Source organism: Petromyzon marinus, chromosome 54 (genome assembly GCF_048934315.1).
Source record: "Petromyzon marinus isolate PM22_M1 ecotype Great Lakes invasive population chromosome 54, UKy_Petmar_22M1.pri1.0, whole genome shotgun sequence".
NCBI classification, from domain to species: domain Eukaryota; kingdom Metazoa; phylum Chordata; class Hyperoartia; order Petromyzontiformes; family Petromyzontidae; genus Petromyzon; species Petromyzon marinus.
In genome coordinates, this window is record NC_133720.1 from 8,769,135 (window position 1) to 8,792,240 (window position 23,106).

Genomic DNA, 23,106 nt, shown 5'->3' on the forward strand with positions numbered 1-23,106 from the left:
CCATTACTACCACGACCACTACCATCACCATTACTACCAGCACCACCACCACCACCACGACCATCACCATTACTACCAGCACCACCACCACTACCATCACCATTACTATCACCACCAATACTACCATCACCATTACTACCAGCACCACTACCATCACCATTACTACCAGCACCACCTCCATTACCATCACCATCACTACCAGCACCACCACCACCACTACCATCACTCTTACTACCAGCACCACTACCATCACCATTACTACCAGCACCACCACCACTACCATCACCATTATTACCAGCACCACCACTACCATCACCATTACTACCAGCACCACCACCACTACCGTCAGCATTACTACCACCACCACAACCATCACCATTACTACCAACACCACCACCATTACCATCCCCATTACTACCAGCACCACTACCATCACTATTACTACCAGCACCACTACCATCACCATGACTACCAGTACCACTACCACTACCATCACCATTACTACCAGCACCACCTCCACTACCATCACCATTACTACCAGCACCACTACCACTACCATCACCATTACTACCAACACCACCACCATTACCATCACCATTACTACCAGCACCACCACCACTACCATCACCATTACTACCAACACCACCACCATCACTATTACTATCACTACCACTACAATCACCATTACTACAAGCACCACTCTCATCACCATTACTACCAGCACCACTACCATCATCATTACTACCAGCACCACTATCATCACCATTACTACCAGCACCACTACCATTACCATTACTACCAGCACCACTACCACTATCATCACCATTACTACCAGCACCACTACCACTACCATCACCATTACTACCACGACCACTACCATCACCATTACTACCAGCACCACCACCACCACGACCATCACTATTACTACCAGCACCACTACCATCACCATGACTACCAGTACCACTACCACTACCATCACCATTACTACCAGCACCACCTCCACTACCATCACCATTACTACCAGCACCACTACCACTACCATCACCATTACTACCAACACCACCACCATTACCATCACCATTACTACCAGCACCACCACCACTACCATCACCATTACTACCAATACCACCACCATCACTATTACTATCACTACCACTACAATCACCATTACTACCAGCACCACTCTCATCACCATTACTACCAGCACCACTACCATCACCATTACTACCAGCACCGCTATCATCACCATTACTACCAGCACCACTACCATTACCATTACTACCAGCACCACTACCACTATCATCACCATTACTACCAGCACAACTACCACTACCATCACCATTACTACCACGACCACTACCATCACCATTACTACCAGCACCACCACCACCACCACGACCATCACCATTACTACCAGCACCACCACCACTACCATCACCATTACTATCACCACCAACACTACCATCACCATTACTACCAGCACCACTACCATCACCATTACTACCAGCACCACCTCCATTACCATCACCATCACTACCAGCACCACTACCACCACTACCATCACTCTTACTACCACCACCACTACCATCACCATTATTACCAGCACCACCACTACCATCACCATTACTACCAGCACCACCACCACTACCATCAGCATTACTACCACCACCACAACCATCACCATTACTACCAACACCACCACCATTACCATCACCATTACTACCAGCACCACTACCATCACTATTACTACCAGCACCACTACCATCACCATGACAACCAGTACCAAAACCACTACCATCACCATTACTACCAGCACCACCTCCACTACCATCACCATTACTACCAGCACCACTACCACTACCATCACCATTACTACCAACACCACCACCATTACCATCACCATTACTACCAGCACCACCACCACTACCATCACCATTACTACCAGCACCTCTACCATCACCATTACTACCAGCACCCCTACCATCACCATTACTACCAGCACCACTACCATCACCATTACTACCAGCACCACCTCCATTACCATCACCATTACTACCAGCACCACCAACACTACCATCACCATTACTACCAGCACCTCTACCATCACCATTACTACCAGCACCACTACCATCACCATTACTACCAGCACCACCTCCATTACCATCACCATTACTACCAGCACCACCACCACTACCATCACCATTACTACCAGCACCTCTACCATCACCATTACTACCAGCACCCCTATCATCACCATTACTACCAGCACCACTACCATCACCATCACTACCAGCACCACCACCACCACTACCATCACTCTTACTACCAGCACCACTACCATCACTATTACTACCAGCACCAATACCATCACCAAGACTACCAGCACCACTACCACTACCATCACCATTACTACCAGCACCACTACCACTACCATCACCATTACCACCAACACCACCACCATTACCATCACCATTACTACCAGCACCACCACCACTACCATCACCATTACTACCAGCACCTCTACCATCACCATTACTACCAGTACCCCTACCATCACCATTACTACCAGCACCACTACCACTATCATCACCATTACTACCAGCACCACCACCGCTACCATCACCATTGCTACCAGCACCACCACCACCACTACCATCACCATTACTACCAGCACCACCACCACTACCATCACCATTACTACCACCACCACTACCATCACCATTACTACCAACACCACCACCATTACCATCACCATTACTACCAGCACCACTACCATCACTATTACTACCAGCACCACTACCATCACCATTACTACCAGCACCACCACCACTACCACCACCATTACTACCAACACCACCACCATCACTATTACTATCACTACCACTACAATCACCATTACTACCAGCACCACTATCATCACCATTACTACCAGCACCACTACCATCACCATTACTACCAGTAACACTATCATAACCATTACTACCAGCACCACTACCATTACCATTACTACCAGCACCACTACCACTACCATCACCATTACTACCATCACCACTACGATCACCATTACTACCAGCACCACCTCCACTACCATCAGCATTACGACCAGAACCACTACCACTACCATCACCATTACTACCAACACCACCACCATTACCATCACCATTACTACCAGCACCACTACCACTGCCATCACCATTACTACCAGCACCACCACCGCTACCATCACCATTACTACCAGCACCACCTCCACTACCATCACCATTACTACCAGCAACACCACGACTACCATCACCATTACTACCAGCACCAATACCACTACCATCAATAATACTACCAGCAACACCTCCACTACCATCAACATTACTACCAGCACCACCACCACTACCATCACCATCACTACCAGCACCACCACCACCACCACTACCATCACTCTTACTACCAGCACCACCACCACTACCGTCACCATTACTACCAGCACCACTACCACTACCATCACCATTACTACCACGACCACTACCATCACCATTACTACCAGCACCACCACCACCACGACCATCACCATTACTACCAGCAGCACCACCACTACCATCACCATTACTATCACCACCAACACTACCATCACCATTACTACCAGCACCACTACCATCACCATTACTACCAGCACCACCTCCATTACCATCACCATTACTACCAGCACCACCAACACTACCATCACCATCACTACCAGCACCAACACCACCACTACCATCACTCTTACTATCAGCACCACTACCATCACCATTACTACCAGCACCACCACCACTACCATCACCATTATTACCAGCACCACCACCACTACCATCACCATTACTACCAGCACCACCACCACTACCATCACCATTACTACCACCACCACTACCATCACCATTACTACCAACACCCCCACCATTACCATCACCATTACTACCAGCACCACTACCACTACCATCACCATTACCACCAACACCACCACCATTACCATCACCATTACTACCAGCACCATTACTACCAGCATCACCTCCACTACCATGACCATTACTACCAGCACCCCTACCATCACCATTACTACCAGCACCACTACCACTACCATCACCATTACTACCAGCACCACCACCGCTACCATCACTATTACTACCAGCACCACCACCACCACTACCATCACCAATACTACCAACACCACCACCATTACCATCACCATTACTACCAGCACCACTACCATCACTATTACTACCAGCACCACTACCATCACCATTACTACCAGCACCACCACCACTACCACCACCATTACTACCAACACCACCACCATCACTATTACTATCACTACCACTACAATCACCATTACTACCAGCACCACTATCATCACCATTACTACCAGCACCACTACCATCACCATTACTACCAGTACCACTATCATCACCATTACTACCATCACCACTACGATCACCATTACTACCAGCACCACCTCCACTACCATCAGCATTACGACCAGAACCACTACCACTACCATCACCATTACTACCAACACCACCACCATTACCATCACCATTACTACCAGCACCACCACCACTACCATCACCATTACAACCAGCACCTCTACCATCACCATTACTACCAGCACCCCTACCATCACCATTACTACCAGCACCACTACCACTGCCATCACCATTACTACCAGCACCACCACCGCTACCATCACCATTACTACCAGCACCACCTCCACTACCATCACCATTACTACCAGCAACACCACGACTACCATCACCATTACTACCAGCACCAATACCACTACCATCAATAATACTACCAGCAACACCTCCACTACCATCAACATTACTACCAGCACCACCACCACTACCATCACCATCACTACCAGCACCACCACCACCACCACTACCATCACTCTTACTACCAGCACCACCACCACTACCGTCACCATTACTACCAGCACCACTACCACTACCATCACCATTACTACCACGACCACTACCATCACCATTACTACCAGCACCACCACCACGACCATCACCATTACTACCAGCAGCACCACCACTACCATCACCATTACTATCACCACCAACACTACCATCACCATTACTACCAGCACCACTACCATCACCATTACTACCAGCACCACCTCCATTACCATCACCATTACTACCAGCACCACCAACACTACCATCACCATCACTACCAGCACCAACACCACCACTACCATCACTCTTACTATCAGCACCACTACCATCACCATTACTACCAGAACCACCACCACTACCATCACCATTATTACCAGCACCACCACCACTACCATCACCATTACTACCAGCACCACCACCACTACCATCACCATTACTACCACCACCACTACCATCACCATTACTACCAACACCCCCACCATTACCATCACCATTACTACCAGCACCACTACCATCACTATTATTACCAGCACCACTACCATCACCATGACTACCAGCACCACTACAACTACCATCACCATTACAACCAGCATCACCTCCACTACCATGACCATTACTACCAGCACCCCTACCATCACCATTACTACCAGCACCACTACCACTACCATCACCATTACTACCAGCACCACCACCGCTACCATCACTATTACTACCAGCACCACCACCACCACTACCATCACCATTACTACCAGCACCACCACCACTACCATCATCATTACTACCAGCACCACCACCACTACCATTACTACCAGCACCCCTACCATCACCATTACTACCAGCACCACTACCACTACCATCACCATTACTACCAGCACCACCACCGCTACCATCACCATTACTACCAGCACCACCAGCACCACTACCATCACCATTACTACCAGCACCACCACCACTACCATCACCATTACTACCACCACCACTACCATCACCATTACTACCAACACCACCACCATTACCATCACCATTACTACCAGCACCACTACCATCACTATTACTACCAGCACCACTACCATCACCATTACTACCAGCACCACCACCACTACCATCACCATTACTACCAGCACCACTCTCATCACCATTACTACCAGCACCACTACCATCACCATTACTACCAGCACCACTATCATCACCATTACTACCAGCACCACTACCATTACCATTACTACCAGCACCACTACCACTATCATCACCATTACTACCAGCACCACTACCACTACCATCACCATTACTACCACGACCACTACCATCACCATTACTACCACACCACCACCACCACGACCATCACCATTACTACCAGCACCACCACCACTACCATCACCATTACTATCACCACCAACACTACCATCACCATTACTACCAGCACCACTACCATCACCATTACTACCAGCACCACCTCCATTACCATCACCATCACTACCAGCACCACCACCACCATTACCATCACTCTTACTACCAGCACCACTACCATCACCATTACTACCAGCACCACCACCACTACCATCACCATTATTACCAGCACCACCACTACCATCACCATTACTACCAGCACCACCACCACTACCATCAGCATTACTACCACCACCACAACCATCACCATTACTACCAACACCACCACCATCACCATTACTACCAGCACCACTACCATCACCATTACTACCAGCACCACCTCCACTACCATCACCATTACTACCAGCACCACTACCACTACCATCACCATTACTACCAACACCACCACCATTACCATCACCATTACTACCAGCACCACCACCACTACCATCACCATTACTACCAGCACCTCTACCATCACCATTACGACCAGCACCCCTACCATCACCATTACTACCAGCACCACTACCACTACCATCACCATTACTACCAGCACCACCACCCCTACCATCACCATTACTACCAGCACCACCACCAACACTACCATCACCATTACTACCAGCACCACCACCACTACCATCACCATTACTACCACCACCACTACCATCACCATTACTACCAACACCATTACCATCACCATTACTACCAGCACCACTACCATCACTATTACTACCATCACCATGACTACCAGCACCACTACCACTACCATCACCATTACTACCAGCACCACCTCCACTACCATCACCATTACTACCAGCACCACTACCACTACCATCACCATTACTACCAACACCACCACCATTACCATCACCATTACTACCAGCACCACCACTACCATCACCATTACCAGCAGCACCCCTACCATCACCATTACTACCAGCACCACTACCATCACTACCATCACCATTACTACCAGCACCACCACCACCACTACCATCACCATTACTACCAGCACCACGATCACTACCATCACCATTACTACCAACACCACCACCTTTACCATCACCATTACTACCAGCACCACTATCATCACTATTACTACCAGCACCACTACCATCACCATTACTACCAGCACCACCTCCACTACCATCACCATTACTACCAGCACCACCACCACTACCATCACCATTACTACCAGCACCACTACCATCACCATTACTACCAGCACCACCACCACTAACATCACCATTACTACCAGGACCCCTACCATCACCATTACTACCAACACCACCACCATTACCATCACCATTACTACCAGCACCACTACCATCACCATTACTACCAGCACCCCTACCATCACCATTAACACCAGCACAACTACCACTACCATCACCATTACTACCAGCAACACCACCACTACCATCACCATTACTACCAGCACCACCACTACCATCACCACTACTACCAGCACCACCACCACCACTACCATCACCATTACTACCAGCACCACCACCACTACCATCACCATTACTACCAACACCACCACCATTACCATCACCATTACTACCAGCACCACTACCATCACTATCACTACCAGCACCACTACCATCACCATGACTACCAGCGCCACTACCACTACCATCGCCATTACTACCAGCACCACCTCCACTACCATCATCATTACTACCAGCACCACCACCACTACCATCACCATTACTACCAACAGCACCACCATTACCATCACCATTACTACCAGCACCACCACCACTAACATCACCATTACTACCAGCACCCCTACCATCACCATTACTACCAGCACCACTATCACTACCATCACCATTACTACCAGCACCACCACCACTACCATCACCATTACCACCAACACCACCACCATCACTATTACTATCACTACCACTACAATCACCATTACTACCAGCACCACTATCATCACTATTACTACCAGCACCACTACCACTACCATCACCATTACTACCAGCACCACTATCATCACCATTACTACCAGCACCACTACCATTACCATTACTACCAGCACCACTACCACTACCATCACCATTACTACCATCACCACTACCATCACCATTACTACCAGCACCACCACTATCATCACCATTACTACCAGCACCACCACCACTACCATCACCATTACTACCAGCACCACCACCACTACCATCACCATTACTACCAGCACCACTACCATCACCATTACTACCAGCACCACTACCACTACCATTACTACCAGCACCACCTCCACTACCATCACCATTAATACCAGCACCACTACCACTACCATCACTATTACTACCAGCACCACCACCACTACCATCACCATTACTACCAACACCACCACCACTATTACCATCACCATTACTACCAGCACCACTACCATCACTATTACTACCAGCACCACTACCATCACCATTACTACCAGCACCGCTATCATCACCATTACTACCAGAACCACTACCATTACCATGACTACCAGCACCACTACCACTACCATCACCATTACTACCAGCACCACTACCATCAATCATTATTACCAGCACCACCACCACTACCATCACCATTACTATCAGCACCACTACCACTACCATCACTATTACAACCAGCACCACCACCACTACCATCACCATTACTACCAACACCACCACCATTACCATCACCATTAATACCAGCACCACTACCATCACTATTACTACCAGCACCACTACCACTACCATCACCAATACTACCAGCACTGCTATCAGCACCATTACTATCAGCACCACTACCATTACCATTACTACCAGCACCACTACCACTACCATCACCATTACTACCAGCACCACTACCATCATCATTACTACCAGCACCACCACCACTACCATCACCATTACTACCAGCACCACCACCAATACCATCACCATTACTACCATCACCACCACCACTACCATCACCATTACTACCAACTCCACCACCCATACCATTACTACCAGCACCAGTACCATCACTATTACTACCAACACCATTACCATCACCTTGACTACCAGCACCACTACCACTACCATCACGATTACTACAAGCACCACCTCCATTACCATCACCATTACTACCAGCACCACCACTATCATCACCATTACTACCAGCACCACCACCACTACCATCACCATTACAACCAGCACCACCACCACTACCATCACCATTACTACCAGCACCACTACCATCACCATTACTACCAGCACCACTACCACTACCATTACTACCAGCACCACCTCCACTACCATCACCATTAATACCAGCACCACTACCACTACCATCACTATTACTACCAGCACCACCACCACTACCATCACCATTACTACCAACACCACCACCACTATTACCATCACCATTACTACCAGCACCACTACCATCACTATTACTACCAGCACCACTACCATCACCATTACTACCAGCACCGCTATCATCACCATTACTACCAGAACCACTACCATTACCATGACTACCAGCACCACTACCACTACCATCACCATTACTACCAGCACCACTACCATCAATCATTACTACCAGCACCACCACCACTACCATCACCATTACTATCAGCACCACTACCACTACCATCACTATTACTACCAGCACCACCACCACCACTACCATCACCATTACTACCAACACCACCACCATTACCATCACCATTACTACCAGCACCACTACCATCACTATTACTACCAGCACCACTACCACTACCATCACCAATACTACCAGCACTGCTATCAGCACCAATACTATCAGCACCATTACCATTACTACCAGCACCACTACCACTACCATCACCATTACTACCAGCACCATTACCATCATCATTACTACCAGCACCACCACCACTACCATCACCATTACTACCAGCACCACCACCAATACCATCACCATTACTACCATCACCACCACCACTACCATCACCATTACTACCAACTCCACCACCCATACCATTACTACCAGCACCAGTACCATCACTATTACTACCAACACCATTACCATCACCATGACTACCAGCACCATTACCACTACCATCACGATTACTACAAGCACCACCTCCACTACCATCACCATTACTACCAGCACCACTACGACTACCATCACCATTACTACCAACACGACTACCATCACCATTACTACCAGCACCATTAGCACTACCATCACCATTACTACCAGCACCACTACCATCACCATTACTACCAGCACCACCTTCACTACCATCACCATTACTACCAGCACCACCAGCACTGCCATCACAATTACTACCAGCACCAATACCACTACCATCACTAATACTACCAGCAACACCTCCACTACCATCACCATTACTACCAGCACCACCACCACTACCATCACCATCACTACCAGCACCACCACCTCCACTACCATCACTCTTACTACCAGCACCACTACCACTACCATCACCATTACTACCACCACCGCTACCATCAACATTACTACCAGCACCACCACCACCACTACCATCACCATTACTACCAGCACCACCACCACTACCATCACCATTACTATCACCACCAACACTACCATCACCATTACTACCACCACCACTACCATCGCCATTACTACCAGCACCGCTATCATCACCATTACTACCAGCACCACTACCACTACCATTACTACCAGCACCACTACCACTACCATCACCATTACTACCAGCACCACTACCATAATCATTACTACCAGCACCACTACCATTACCATTACTACCAGCACCACTACCACTACCATCACCATTACTACCAGCACCACTACCATCATCATTACTACCAGCACCACCACCACTACCATCACCATTACTACCAGCACCACCACCACCACTACCATCACCATTACTACCAACACCACCACCATTACCATCACCATTACTACCAGCACCAGTACCATCACTATTACTACCAACACCACTACCATCACCATGACTACCAGCACCACTACCACTACCATCACGATTACTACATGCACCACCTCCACTACCATCACCATTACTACAAGCACCACTACCACTACCATCACCATTACTACCAACACGACTACCATCACCATTACTACCAGCACCACTACCACTACCATCACCATTACTACAAGCACCACCTCCACTACCATCACCATTACTATCACCACCACTACCATCACCATTACTACCACAACCACTACCATCACCATTACTACCAGCACCACCTCCACTACCATTGCCATTACTACCAGCACCACCACCACTACCATCACCATTACTACCAGCACCAATTCCACTACCATCACTAATACTACCAGCAACACCTCCACTACCATCACCATTACTACCAGCACCACTACCACTACCATCACCATTACTACCAGCACCTCTACCACTACCATCACCATTACTACCACCACCACTACCATCACCATTACTACCAGCACCACCACCACCACCACTACATCACCATTACTACCAGCACCACCACCATTACCATCACAATTACTATCACCACCAACACTACCATTACTACCAGCACCACTACCATAACCATTACTACCAGCACCACCTCCACTACCATCACCATTACTACCAGCACCATCACCATTACCATCACCATCACTACCAGCACCACTACCATCATTATTACTACCAGCACCACTACCACTACCATCACCATTACTACCAGCACCACCACCACCACTACCATCACCATTACTACCAGCACCACCACCACTACCATCACCATTACTACCAACACCACTACCATTACCATCACCATTACTACCAGCACCACCACCACTACCATCACCATTACTACCAGCACCACTACCATCACCATTACTACCAGCACCACCACCACCACTAACATCACCATTACTACCAGGACCCCTACCATCCCCATTACTACCAGCGCCACCACCATTACCATCACCATTACTACCAACACCACCACCATTACCATCACCATTACTACCAGCACCACTACCATCACCATTCCTACCAGCACCCCTACCATGACCATTACTACCAGCACCACTACCACTACCATCACCATTACTACCAGCACCACCACCACTACCATCACCATTACTACCAGCACCACCACCACCACTACCATCACCATTACTACCAGCACCACCACCACTACCATCACCATTAGTACCAACACCACCACCATTACCATCACTATTACTACCAGCACAACTACCATCACTCTTACTACCAGCACCACTACCATCACCATGACTACCAGCACCACTACCACTACCATCGCCATTACTACCAGCACCACCTCCACTACCATCATCATTACTACCAGCACCACCACCACTACCATCACCATTACTACCAACAGCACCACCATTACCATCACCATTACTACCAGCACCACCACCACTAACATCACCATTACTACCAGCACCCCTACCATCACCATTACTACCAGCACCACTATCACTACCATCACCATTACTACCAGCACCACCACCACTACCATCACCATTACCACCAACACCACCACCATCACTATTACTATCACTACCACTACAATCACCATTACTACCAGCACCACTATCATCACTATTACTACCAGCACCACTACCACTACCATCACCATTACTACCAGCACCACTATCATCACCATTACTACCAGCACCACTATCATCACTATTACTACCAGCACCACTACCACTACCATCACTATTACTACCAGCACCACCACCACTACCATTACCATTACTACCAACACCACCACCATTACCATAACCATTACTACCAGCACCACTACCATCACTATTGCTACCAGCACCACTACCACTACCATCACCAATACTACCAGCACTGCTATCAGCACCATTACTACCAGCACCACTACCATTACCATTACTTCCAGCACCACTACCACTACCATCACCCTTACTACCAGCACTAATACCACTACCATCACTAATACTACCAGCAACACCTCCACTACCATCACTATTACTACCAGCACCACCACCACTACCATCACCATCACTACCAGCACCACCACCACCACTACCATCACTCTTACTACCAGCACCACTACCACTACCATAACCATTACTACAACCACCACTACCATCACCATTACTACCAGCACCACCACGACCACTACCATCACCATTACTACCAGCACCACCACCACTACCATCACCATTACTATCACCACCAACACTACCATCACCATTACTACCACCACCGCTACCATCACCATTACTACCAGCACCGCTATCATCACCATTACTACCAGCACCACTACCATTACCATTACTACCAGCACCACTACCACTACCATCACCATTACTACCAGTACCTCTACCATAATCATTACTACCAGCACCACTACCATTACCATTACTACCAGCACCACTACCACTACCATCACCATTACTACCAGCACCACTACCATCATCATTACTACCAGCACCACCACCACTACCATCACCATTAATACCAGCACCACCACTACCATCACCATTACTACCAGCACCACCACCACTACCATCACCATTACTACCAACACCACCACCAGTACCATCACTATTACTACCAACACCACTACCATCACCATTACTACCAGGACCCCTACCATCACCATTACTACCAGCACCACCACCATCACCATTACTACCAACACCACCACCATTACCATCACTATTACTACCAGCACCACTACCATCACCATTACTACCAGCACCCCTACCATCACCATTACTACCAGCACCACTACCATCACCATTACTACCAGCACCACCACCACTACCATCACCATTACTACCAGCACCACCACCACCACTACCATCACCATTACTACCAGCACCACCACCACCACTACCATCACCATTACTACCAACACCACTTCCATCACTATTACTACCAGCACCACCACCATCACCATGACTACCAGCGCCACCACCACTACCATCACCATTACTACCAGCACCACTACCATCACCCTTACTACCAGCATCACCACCACAAACATCACTATTACTACCAGCACCCCTACCATCACCATTACTACCAGCACCACTATCACAACCATCACCATTACTACCAGCACCACCACCACTACCATCACCATTACTACCAACACCACCACCATCACTATTACTATCACTACCACTACAATCACCATTACTACCAGCACCACTATCATCACCATTACTACCAGCACCACTACCACTACCATCACCATTACTACCAGCACCACTATCATCACCATTACTACCAGCACCACTACCATTACCATTACTACCAGCACCACTACCACTACCATCACCATTACTACCATCACCACTACCATCACCATTACTACCAGCACCACCACTATCATCACCATTACTACCAGCACCACCACCACTACCATCACCATTACTACCAGCACCACCACCACTACCATCACCATTACTACCAGCACCACTACCACTACCATCACCATTACTACCAGCACCACTACCATCACCATTACTACCAGCACCACCTCCACTACCATCACCATTACTACCAGCACCACTACCACTACCATCACTATTACTATCAGCACCACCACAACTACCATCACCATTACTACCAACACCACCACCATTACCATCACCATTACTACCAGCATCACTACCATCACTATTAATACCAGCACCGCTATCATCACCATTACTACCAGAACCACTACCATTACCATTACTACCAGCACCACTACCACTACCATCACCATTACTACCATCACCACTACCATCATCATTGCTACCAGCACCACCACCACTACCATCACCATTACTACCAGCACCACTACCACTACCATCACTATTACTACCAGCACCACCACCACTACCATTACTACCAACACCACCACCATTACCATCACCATTACTACCAGCACCACTACCATCACTATTACTACCAGAACCACTACCACGACCATCACCAATACTACCAGCACTGCTATCAGCACCATTACTACCAGCACCACTACCATTACTACCAGCACCACTACCACTACCATCACCATTACTACCAGCACCACTACCATCATCATTACTACCAGCACCACCACCACTACCATCACCATTACTACCAGCACCACCACCACCAATACCATCACCATTACTACCAGCACCACCACCACTACCATCACCATTACTACCAACACCACCACCATTACCATCACCATTACTACCAGCACCAGTACCATCACTATTACTACCAACACCACTACCATCACCATGACTACCAGCACCACTACCACTACCATCACGATTACTACAAGCACCACCTCCACTACCATCACCATTACTACCAGCACCACTACCACTACCATCACCATTACTACCAACACGACTACCATCACCATTACTACCAGCACCACTAGCACTACCATCACCATTACTACCAGCACCACCTCCACTACCATCACCATTACTATCACCACTACCATCACCATTACTACCAGCACCACTACCATCACCATTACTACCAGCACCACCTTCACTACCATCACCATTACTACCAGCACCACCACCACTGCCATCACCATTACTACCAGCACCAATACCACTACCATCACTAATACTACCAGCAACACCTCCACTACCATCACCATTACTACCAGCACCACCACTACCATCACCATCACTACCAGCACCACCACCACTACCATCACTCTTACTACCAGCACCACTACTACTACCATCACCATTACTACCAGCACCACCACCACTACCATCACCATTACTCCCTGCTGAAGCTGCTGTGCCTCAAATATTGGAAGAAGCTGTCACCCCCTGTGAGTGGCTGGCTGAGGTGCCATCTGTTTAGGAAGTATTGAAGGCGATCCAGAGTGAGACCAGGAATGGCCCAGGGCAGATGATCTCCCAAGCGAAATGCTGAGGGAGGGTGGCGTTTGTGCACAGACTGCCCTACATGTAGTCTGGACCACTGGATGTGTTCCCCAGGATTGGAAGGACGCTCTTGTGGTCCCCTTTTTTAAGAAGGGGGACCACCAGAAGAAGGGGAATCGCACAGACTGTAACAACTACAGGGTCATCTCACTCCTCAGTGTGCAGGGAAAAGTCCTGGTAAGGATTATTCAACATCGCCTTGCCAGTCACGCTGGGGAGAGGCTTATGGAGCCCTAATGTGGTTTCAGGAAAGGGCGGTCCTGTACAGATGTCATATTTTCTAACTGTCTGTTACAGCAGAGGTGTAGGGAATTCCAGCAAGACCTACATCTCTGCTTTGTTGACCTGGTCAAGGCCTATGACACCATCAGTAGGCCTGGGCTCTGGGTTGTTCTTCGTGCTTTCGGAGTCCCTGACTCTGCTCACGATCATTAAGGACTTTCATGATGGTGAGCAGGCCCGGGTAAAACTACGTGGCCAGAAGTCAGAGCCATTCCCTGTTCACCTTGGGGTGTGATAGGGATGTCCTCTGGCTCACACATTATTTAACATATATTTTGACCACGTAGTTCGTGAAGCCTTCGATGCCTGTACTAGAGGAATTTACATCTGGTACATATACAATGGGAGGCTGATCGATGCCCGGCTGCAGTCAAGGGATGGCCAACCATGTTATGTATGTCGATGATCTGGTAATTGCTGCTCACTCAATGGAGGAGTTGGAGACGCTGTTGCTGAAACTGGTGCATGCCACTAAGAGGTGGGGACTTACCATCCGCCCCATAAAAGCTTTGCACCTGCCTGGGTATTTTGTACCATCGGACACTCCACGCCCACAACTCCCAATTGGTGATAGGGCAGTTGTGGAGAGAGTGGAGAGTTTCCCATACCTTGGCAGGGTGCTCATGACTGGCTCCGTTTTGACAGCAGAGGTCTCACTCCGAATCAGTCGAGCGGCAATATCTTTTCGTCGGTTGCGTAACGCTGTGTGGAAGCTACCTGGTCTGTCGATCCGCACGAAGCTTCAGGTCTATTCGGCCACGGTTATTCCCTCCCTTCTCTACGCTTGCGAAACGTGGACCCCCCTAATGGAACATCTTCGCCGGTTAGAAACATTTAGACTTGGATGCCTACGAACCATCCAGGTTTAACCAGGCTGGATTGTGTGAGGAGCTCACAAATCCTCGAAAGATCTGGACAAAGTCCTATCGGTGAGCTCCTCTAGCAGGCAAGGCTGCGTTGGCTGGGTCATGTAGCCCGCATGCCCAGCCACAAACAGCTTTTGTTCGGCCGGTTCGAGGGGGCTAAACGGATACGGCACGCGCTAGAGAAGAGATGGAGTGATGTGGTACAGGAGGGCGTGGAGCTGAGTGGACTTGCCGATGACTGGTACCAGCGGTGTTAAGATCGGCCTCTGTGGAGGAAGCTCGTGAAGGACGCTACTGGGCAGTCCCCCTCCAACAACAATGGTGGGCGGAGGAGCGAAGCTCACAACAACGAGCGGAGCGCCGGGTGGCTAAAGCACAACAAGTTGGCACAGTGGAGGGCACAGGTGGTGCATCAGCGAGTCATCTCAGTCAGTCGACCCGTGGCACCTGGGTCTGCCACGTGACCTCCTGCCAACCGGGCGTTCGACACTTTACGTGGCCTCAACGTGCACATAGCCTGGCACAAGCGTCGTGGTGATGTCACCGCCACTTAGTGGCGAATGGCGGTTGTTGTTTTTGGTGGTGATGGTGGTAATGATGGTGGTGGTGATGATGGTGGAGGTGATGGTTGTGGTGCCTGGTGGTGGTGACGGTAGTCATGGTAGCGATGGTAGTCATGGTAGTCATGGTATTTATGATCGTCGTGACGGTAGTGATGATGATATGATTGTGGTGGTGATGGTGGTGGTAGATTAATAATGGTGGTGGATGTGGTTCTGCTACCTGTGAAATGTACATTTAAATTCAGGCTGAAACGGAATCACAAATTGATTGGGGTTGGTGGAACACACAAAGAATCACACAGGTGAGTGCGTCTCACAGGTGAGTGAGTCTCACACACACACAGGTAAGTGAGTCTCACACATACAGGTGAGTGAGTTTCACACACGAGTGAGTCTCACACACACAGGTGAGTGAGTCTCACACACACAGGAGAGTGTGTCTCACACACGAGTGAGTCTCACACGCGCAGGTGAGTGAGTCTCACACACACACAGGTGAGTGAGTCTCACACACACACAGGTGAGTGAGTCTCACACACACACAGGTGAGTGAGTCTCACACACACACAGGTGAGTGAGCCTCACACACACACAGGTGAGTGAGTCTCACACACACACAGGTGAGTGAGTCTCACACACACACAGGTGAGTGAGTCTCACACACACACAGGTGAGTGAGTCTCACACACACACAGGTGAGTGAGTGAGTGAGAGAGCCTCACCTCCGCCGTACGTCTGGCATAGGTACGGGAAGCGCCACACGTTGCCGAGTCCGACGGCGAACCCCACGCAGGTGAGGATGTACTGCACCTTGTTGTCCCATCGTGGCCGCTCCTCGTCCGCCACGGGGCCCCCCATGTCCTCCTCTCTCGCTACCCCCTCTCTCGCTACCCCCTCTCTCGCTACCCCCTCTCTCGCTACCCCCTCTCTCGCTACCCCCTCTCTCGCTACCCCCTCTGTCGCTACCCCCTCTGTCGCTACCCCCTCTGTCGCTACCCCCTCTGTCGCTACCCCCTCTCTCGCTACCTCCTGTCGCGACCCCCTCTGTCGCGACCCCCTCTGTCGCGACCCCCTCTGTCGCGACCCCCTCTGTCGCGACCCCCTCTGTCGCGACCCCCTCTTTCGCGACCCCCTCTCTCGCTATCCCCTCTCTCGCTATCCCCTCTGTGTTTGTCTCGCCTGCAGAGAGAGCCAGCGAGGGGGTCACCTCCTGCCCAGTGGTCGCTCTCGAGTGCGGGGAGGGGGGGTTCTTAGCCCCAGGTGCAGGGGTGGGGGGAGGGGCATTGACATAAGAGGGGGGGGGGGAAAGGGTCAAGGAGGTACATTTGCATGGTGCGCTGAATGGGTAAAGGCGCAGCCCTGCAATGTTTGACCGTCGCCATTTCGACGATAGCTATAGACAGCCCCTGCAGAGTGGTTATATTTGGCCTACTCTTCCGCGCTGTAGGCCAGACTTCTTGTAAGTGGGTGGGAGTTCTCAAGCTTTGCCCCACCACGCTGCAGGCCAGACGCTCGTAGTCCGTTACTGCTTGGACCTCTATACGTATGAGTGTACGTATTTTGAACTTTGTTTGTACCGTACGTCGCCAGCCGTGCTATATCGGAAGCGCTAATAGGAGGAGGGGTGGGCAAGGATGTCAGCAACCTGCCGCTCCGGGAGATCGAATGGGAAGCGATGAGTTTAGCGACTCCACTCTGTATAAGTTGTTTTAGCGGCAAGGCCCCGCTGAGCGAAGCAGCTCAGAAGCGACCGAGAGCCAGGGGCTGGCAACGTGCGGCTCACAGCAGTCAAACATCTCTCAGCACCATCGTGTGGAGATGTCACAGCAGTTAAACATCTCTCAGCACCATCATGTCGAGATGTCACAGCAGTCAAACATCTCTCAGCACCATCGTGTCGAGATGTCACAGCAGTCAAACATCTCTCAACACCATCGTGTGGAGATGTCACAGCAGGTCAAACATCTCTCAACACCATCGTGTGGAGATGTCACAGCAGTCAAACATCTCTCAACACCATGGTGTGGAGATGTCACAGCAGTCAAACATCTCTCTCAACACCATCGTGTGGAGATGTCACAGCAGTCAAACATCTCTCAGCACCATCATGTGGAGATGTCACAGCAGTCAAACATCTCTCAACACCATCGTGTGGAGATGTCAGAGCAGTCAAAATCTCTCTCAGCACCATCGTGTGGAGATGTCACAGCAGTCAAACATCTCTCTCAGTACCATCGTGTGGAGATGTTACAGCAGTCAAACATCTCTCTCAGCGCCATCATGTGGAGATGTTACAGCAGTAAAACATCTCTCTCTGCAAAATCGCGTCGCGATGTCACATCAGTCAAACATCTCTCAGCACCATCGTGTGGAGATGTTACAGCAGTCAAACATCTCTCTCAGCACCATCGTGTGGAGATGTCACAGCAGTCAAACATCTTTCTCAGCATCATCATGTGGAGATGTCACAACAGTCATACATCTCTCAACACCATCGTGTGGAGATGTCACAGCAGTAAAACATCTCTCTCAGCACCATCATGTGGAGATCTTACAGCAGTCAAACATCTCTCTCAGTACCATCGTGTGGAGATGTTACAGCAGTCAAACATCTCTCTCAGCGCCATCATGTGGAGATGTCACAGCAGTAAAACATCTCTCTCTGCAAAATCGCGTCGAGATGTCACATCAGTCAAACATCTCTCAGCACCATCTTGTGGAGATGTCACAGCAGTCAAACATCTTTCTCAGCATCATCATGTGGAGATGTCACAACAGTCATACATCTCTCAACACCATCGTGTGGAGATGTCACAGCAGTCAAACATCTCTCTCAGCACCATCATGTGGAGATGTTACAGCAGTCAAACATCTCTCTCAGTACCATCGTGTGGAGATGTTACAGCAGTCAAACATCTCTCTCAGCGCCATCATGTGGAGATGTCACAGCAGTAAAACATCTCTCTCTGCAAAATCGCGTCGAGATGTCACATCAGTCAAACATCTCTCAGCACCATCGTGTGGAGATGTCACAGCAGTCAAACAGCTTTCTCAGCATCATCATGTGGAGATGTCACAACAGTCATACATCTCTCAACACCATCGTGTGGAGATGTCACAGCAGTCAAACATCTCTCTCAGCACCATCATGTGGAGATGTTACAGCAGTCAAACATCTCTCTCAGTACCATCGTGTGGAGATGTTACAGCAGTCAAACATCTCTCGCAGCACCATCATGTGGAGATGTCACAGCAGTAAAACATCTCTCTCTGCAAAATCGCGTCGAGATGTCACATCAGTCAAACATCTCTCTCACCGCCATCATGTGGAGATGTTACAACAGTCAACCATCTCTCTCAGCACCATCGTGTGGAGATGTCACAGCAGTCAAACATCTCTCTCAGCACCATCATGTGGAGATGTCACAAGCGTCAAACATCTCTCAACACTATCGTGTGGAAATGTCACAGCAGTCAAACATCTCTCTCAGCACCATCATGTGGAGATGTTACAACAGTCAAACATCTCTCGCAGCGCCATCATGTGGAGATGTCACATCAGTCAAACATCTCTCAACGCCATCGTGTGGAGATGTCACATAAGTCAAACATCTCTCTCACCGCCATCATGTGGAGATGTTACAACAGTAAAAAATCTCTCTCAGCACCATCATGTCGAGATGTCACAGCAGTCAAACATCTCTCTCAACACCATCATATGGAGATGTCACAGCAGTCAAACATCTCTCTCAACACCATCATGTGGAGATGTCACATCAGTCAAACATCTCTCTCAGCACCATCATGTGGAGATGTCACATCAGTCAAACATCTCTCTCTGCAACATCGCGTGGAGATGTCACAGCAGTCAATCATCTCTCAACAATATCGTGTGGAGATGTTACAGCAGTCAAACATCTCTCTCAGCACCATCATGTGGAGATGTCACAGCAGTCAAACATCTCTCAACACTATCGTGTGGAGATGTTACAGCAGTCAAACATCTCTCTCAGTACCATCGTGTGGAGATCTTACAGCAGTCAAACATCTCTCTCAGCACCATCATGTGGAGATGCCACAGCAGTCAAACATATCTCTCAACACCATCATGTGGAGATGTCACAACAGTCAAACATCTCTCTCAACACCATCATGTGGAGATGTCACATCAGTCAAACATCTCTCTCAGCACCATCATGTGGAGATGTCACATCAGTCAAACATCTCTCTCTGCAACATCACGTCGAGATGTCACATCACTCAAACTTCTCTCAGCACCATCGTGTGGAGATGTTACAGCAGTCAAACATCTCTCTCAGCACCATCGTGTGGAGATGTCACAGCAGTCAAACATCTTTCTCAGCATCATCATGTGGAGATGTCACAGCAGTCAAACATCTCTCAACACCATCGTGTGGAGACGTCACAGCAGTCAAACATCTCTCTCAGCACCATCATGTGGAGATGTCACAACAGTCAAACATCTCTCAACAATATCATGTGGAGATGTCACATCAGTTAAACATCTCTCAACGCCATCGTGTGGAGATGTCACATCAGTCAAACATCTCTCTCACCGCCATCATGTGGAGATGTTACAACAGTCAAACATCTCTCTCAGTACCATCGTGTGGAGATGTCACAGCAGCCAAACATCTCTCTCAGCACCATCATGTGGAGATGCCACAGCAGTCAAACATATCTCTCAACACCATCATGTGGAGATGTCACAACAGTCAAACATCTCTCTCAGCACCATCATGTGGAGATGTCACATCAGTCAAACATCTCTCTCTGCAACATCGCGTGGAGATGTCACAGCAGTCAATCATCTCTCAACAATATCGTGTGGAGATGTTACAGCAGTCAAACATCTCTCTCAGCACCATCATGTGGAGATGTCACAGCAGTCAAACATCTCTCAACACTATCGTGTGGAGATGTTACAGCAGTCAAACATCTCTCTCAGTACCATCGTGTGGAGATCTTACAGCAGTCAAACATCTCTCTCAGCACCATCATGTGGAGATGCCACAGCAGTCAAACATATCTCTCAACACCATCATGTGGAGATGTCACAACAGTCAAACATCTCTCTCAACACCATCATGTGGAGATGTCACATCAGTCAAACATCTCTCT

General features: G+C 49.0%; 1 protein-coding gene across 1 annotated transcript in view; it reads right to left on the reverse strand.

The window, feature by feature from the left end:
* The window catches only part of LOC116954069 (sodium-dependent neutral amino acid transporter B(0)AT3-like), a 71,596-nt gene extending 52,747 nt beyond the window's left edge, over positions 1-18,849 (reverse strand). The window contains exon 1 of the mRNA XM_076052160.1: positions 18,687-18,849. Coding sequence (XP_075908275.1) covers positions 18,687-18,822 — 136 coding nt within the window. The 5' untranslated portion in view covers positions 18,823-18,849. The remainder of the gene's footprint in view (positions 1-18,686) is intronic.
* Positions 18,850-23,106: the final 4,257 nt, after the last annotated feature.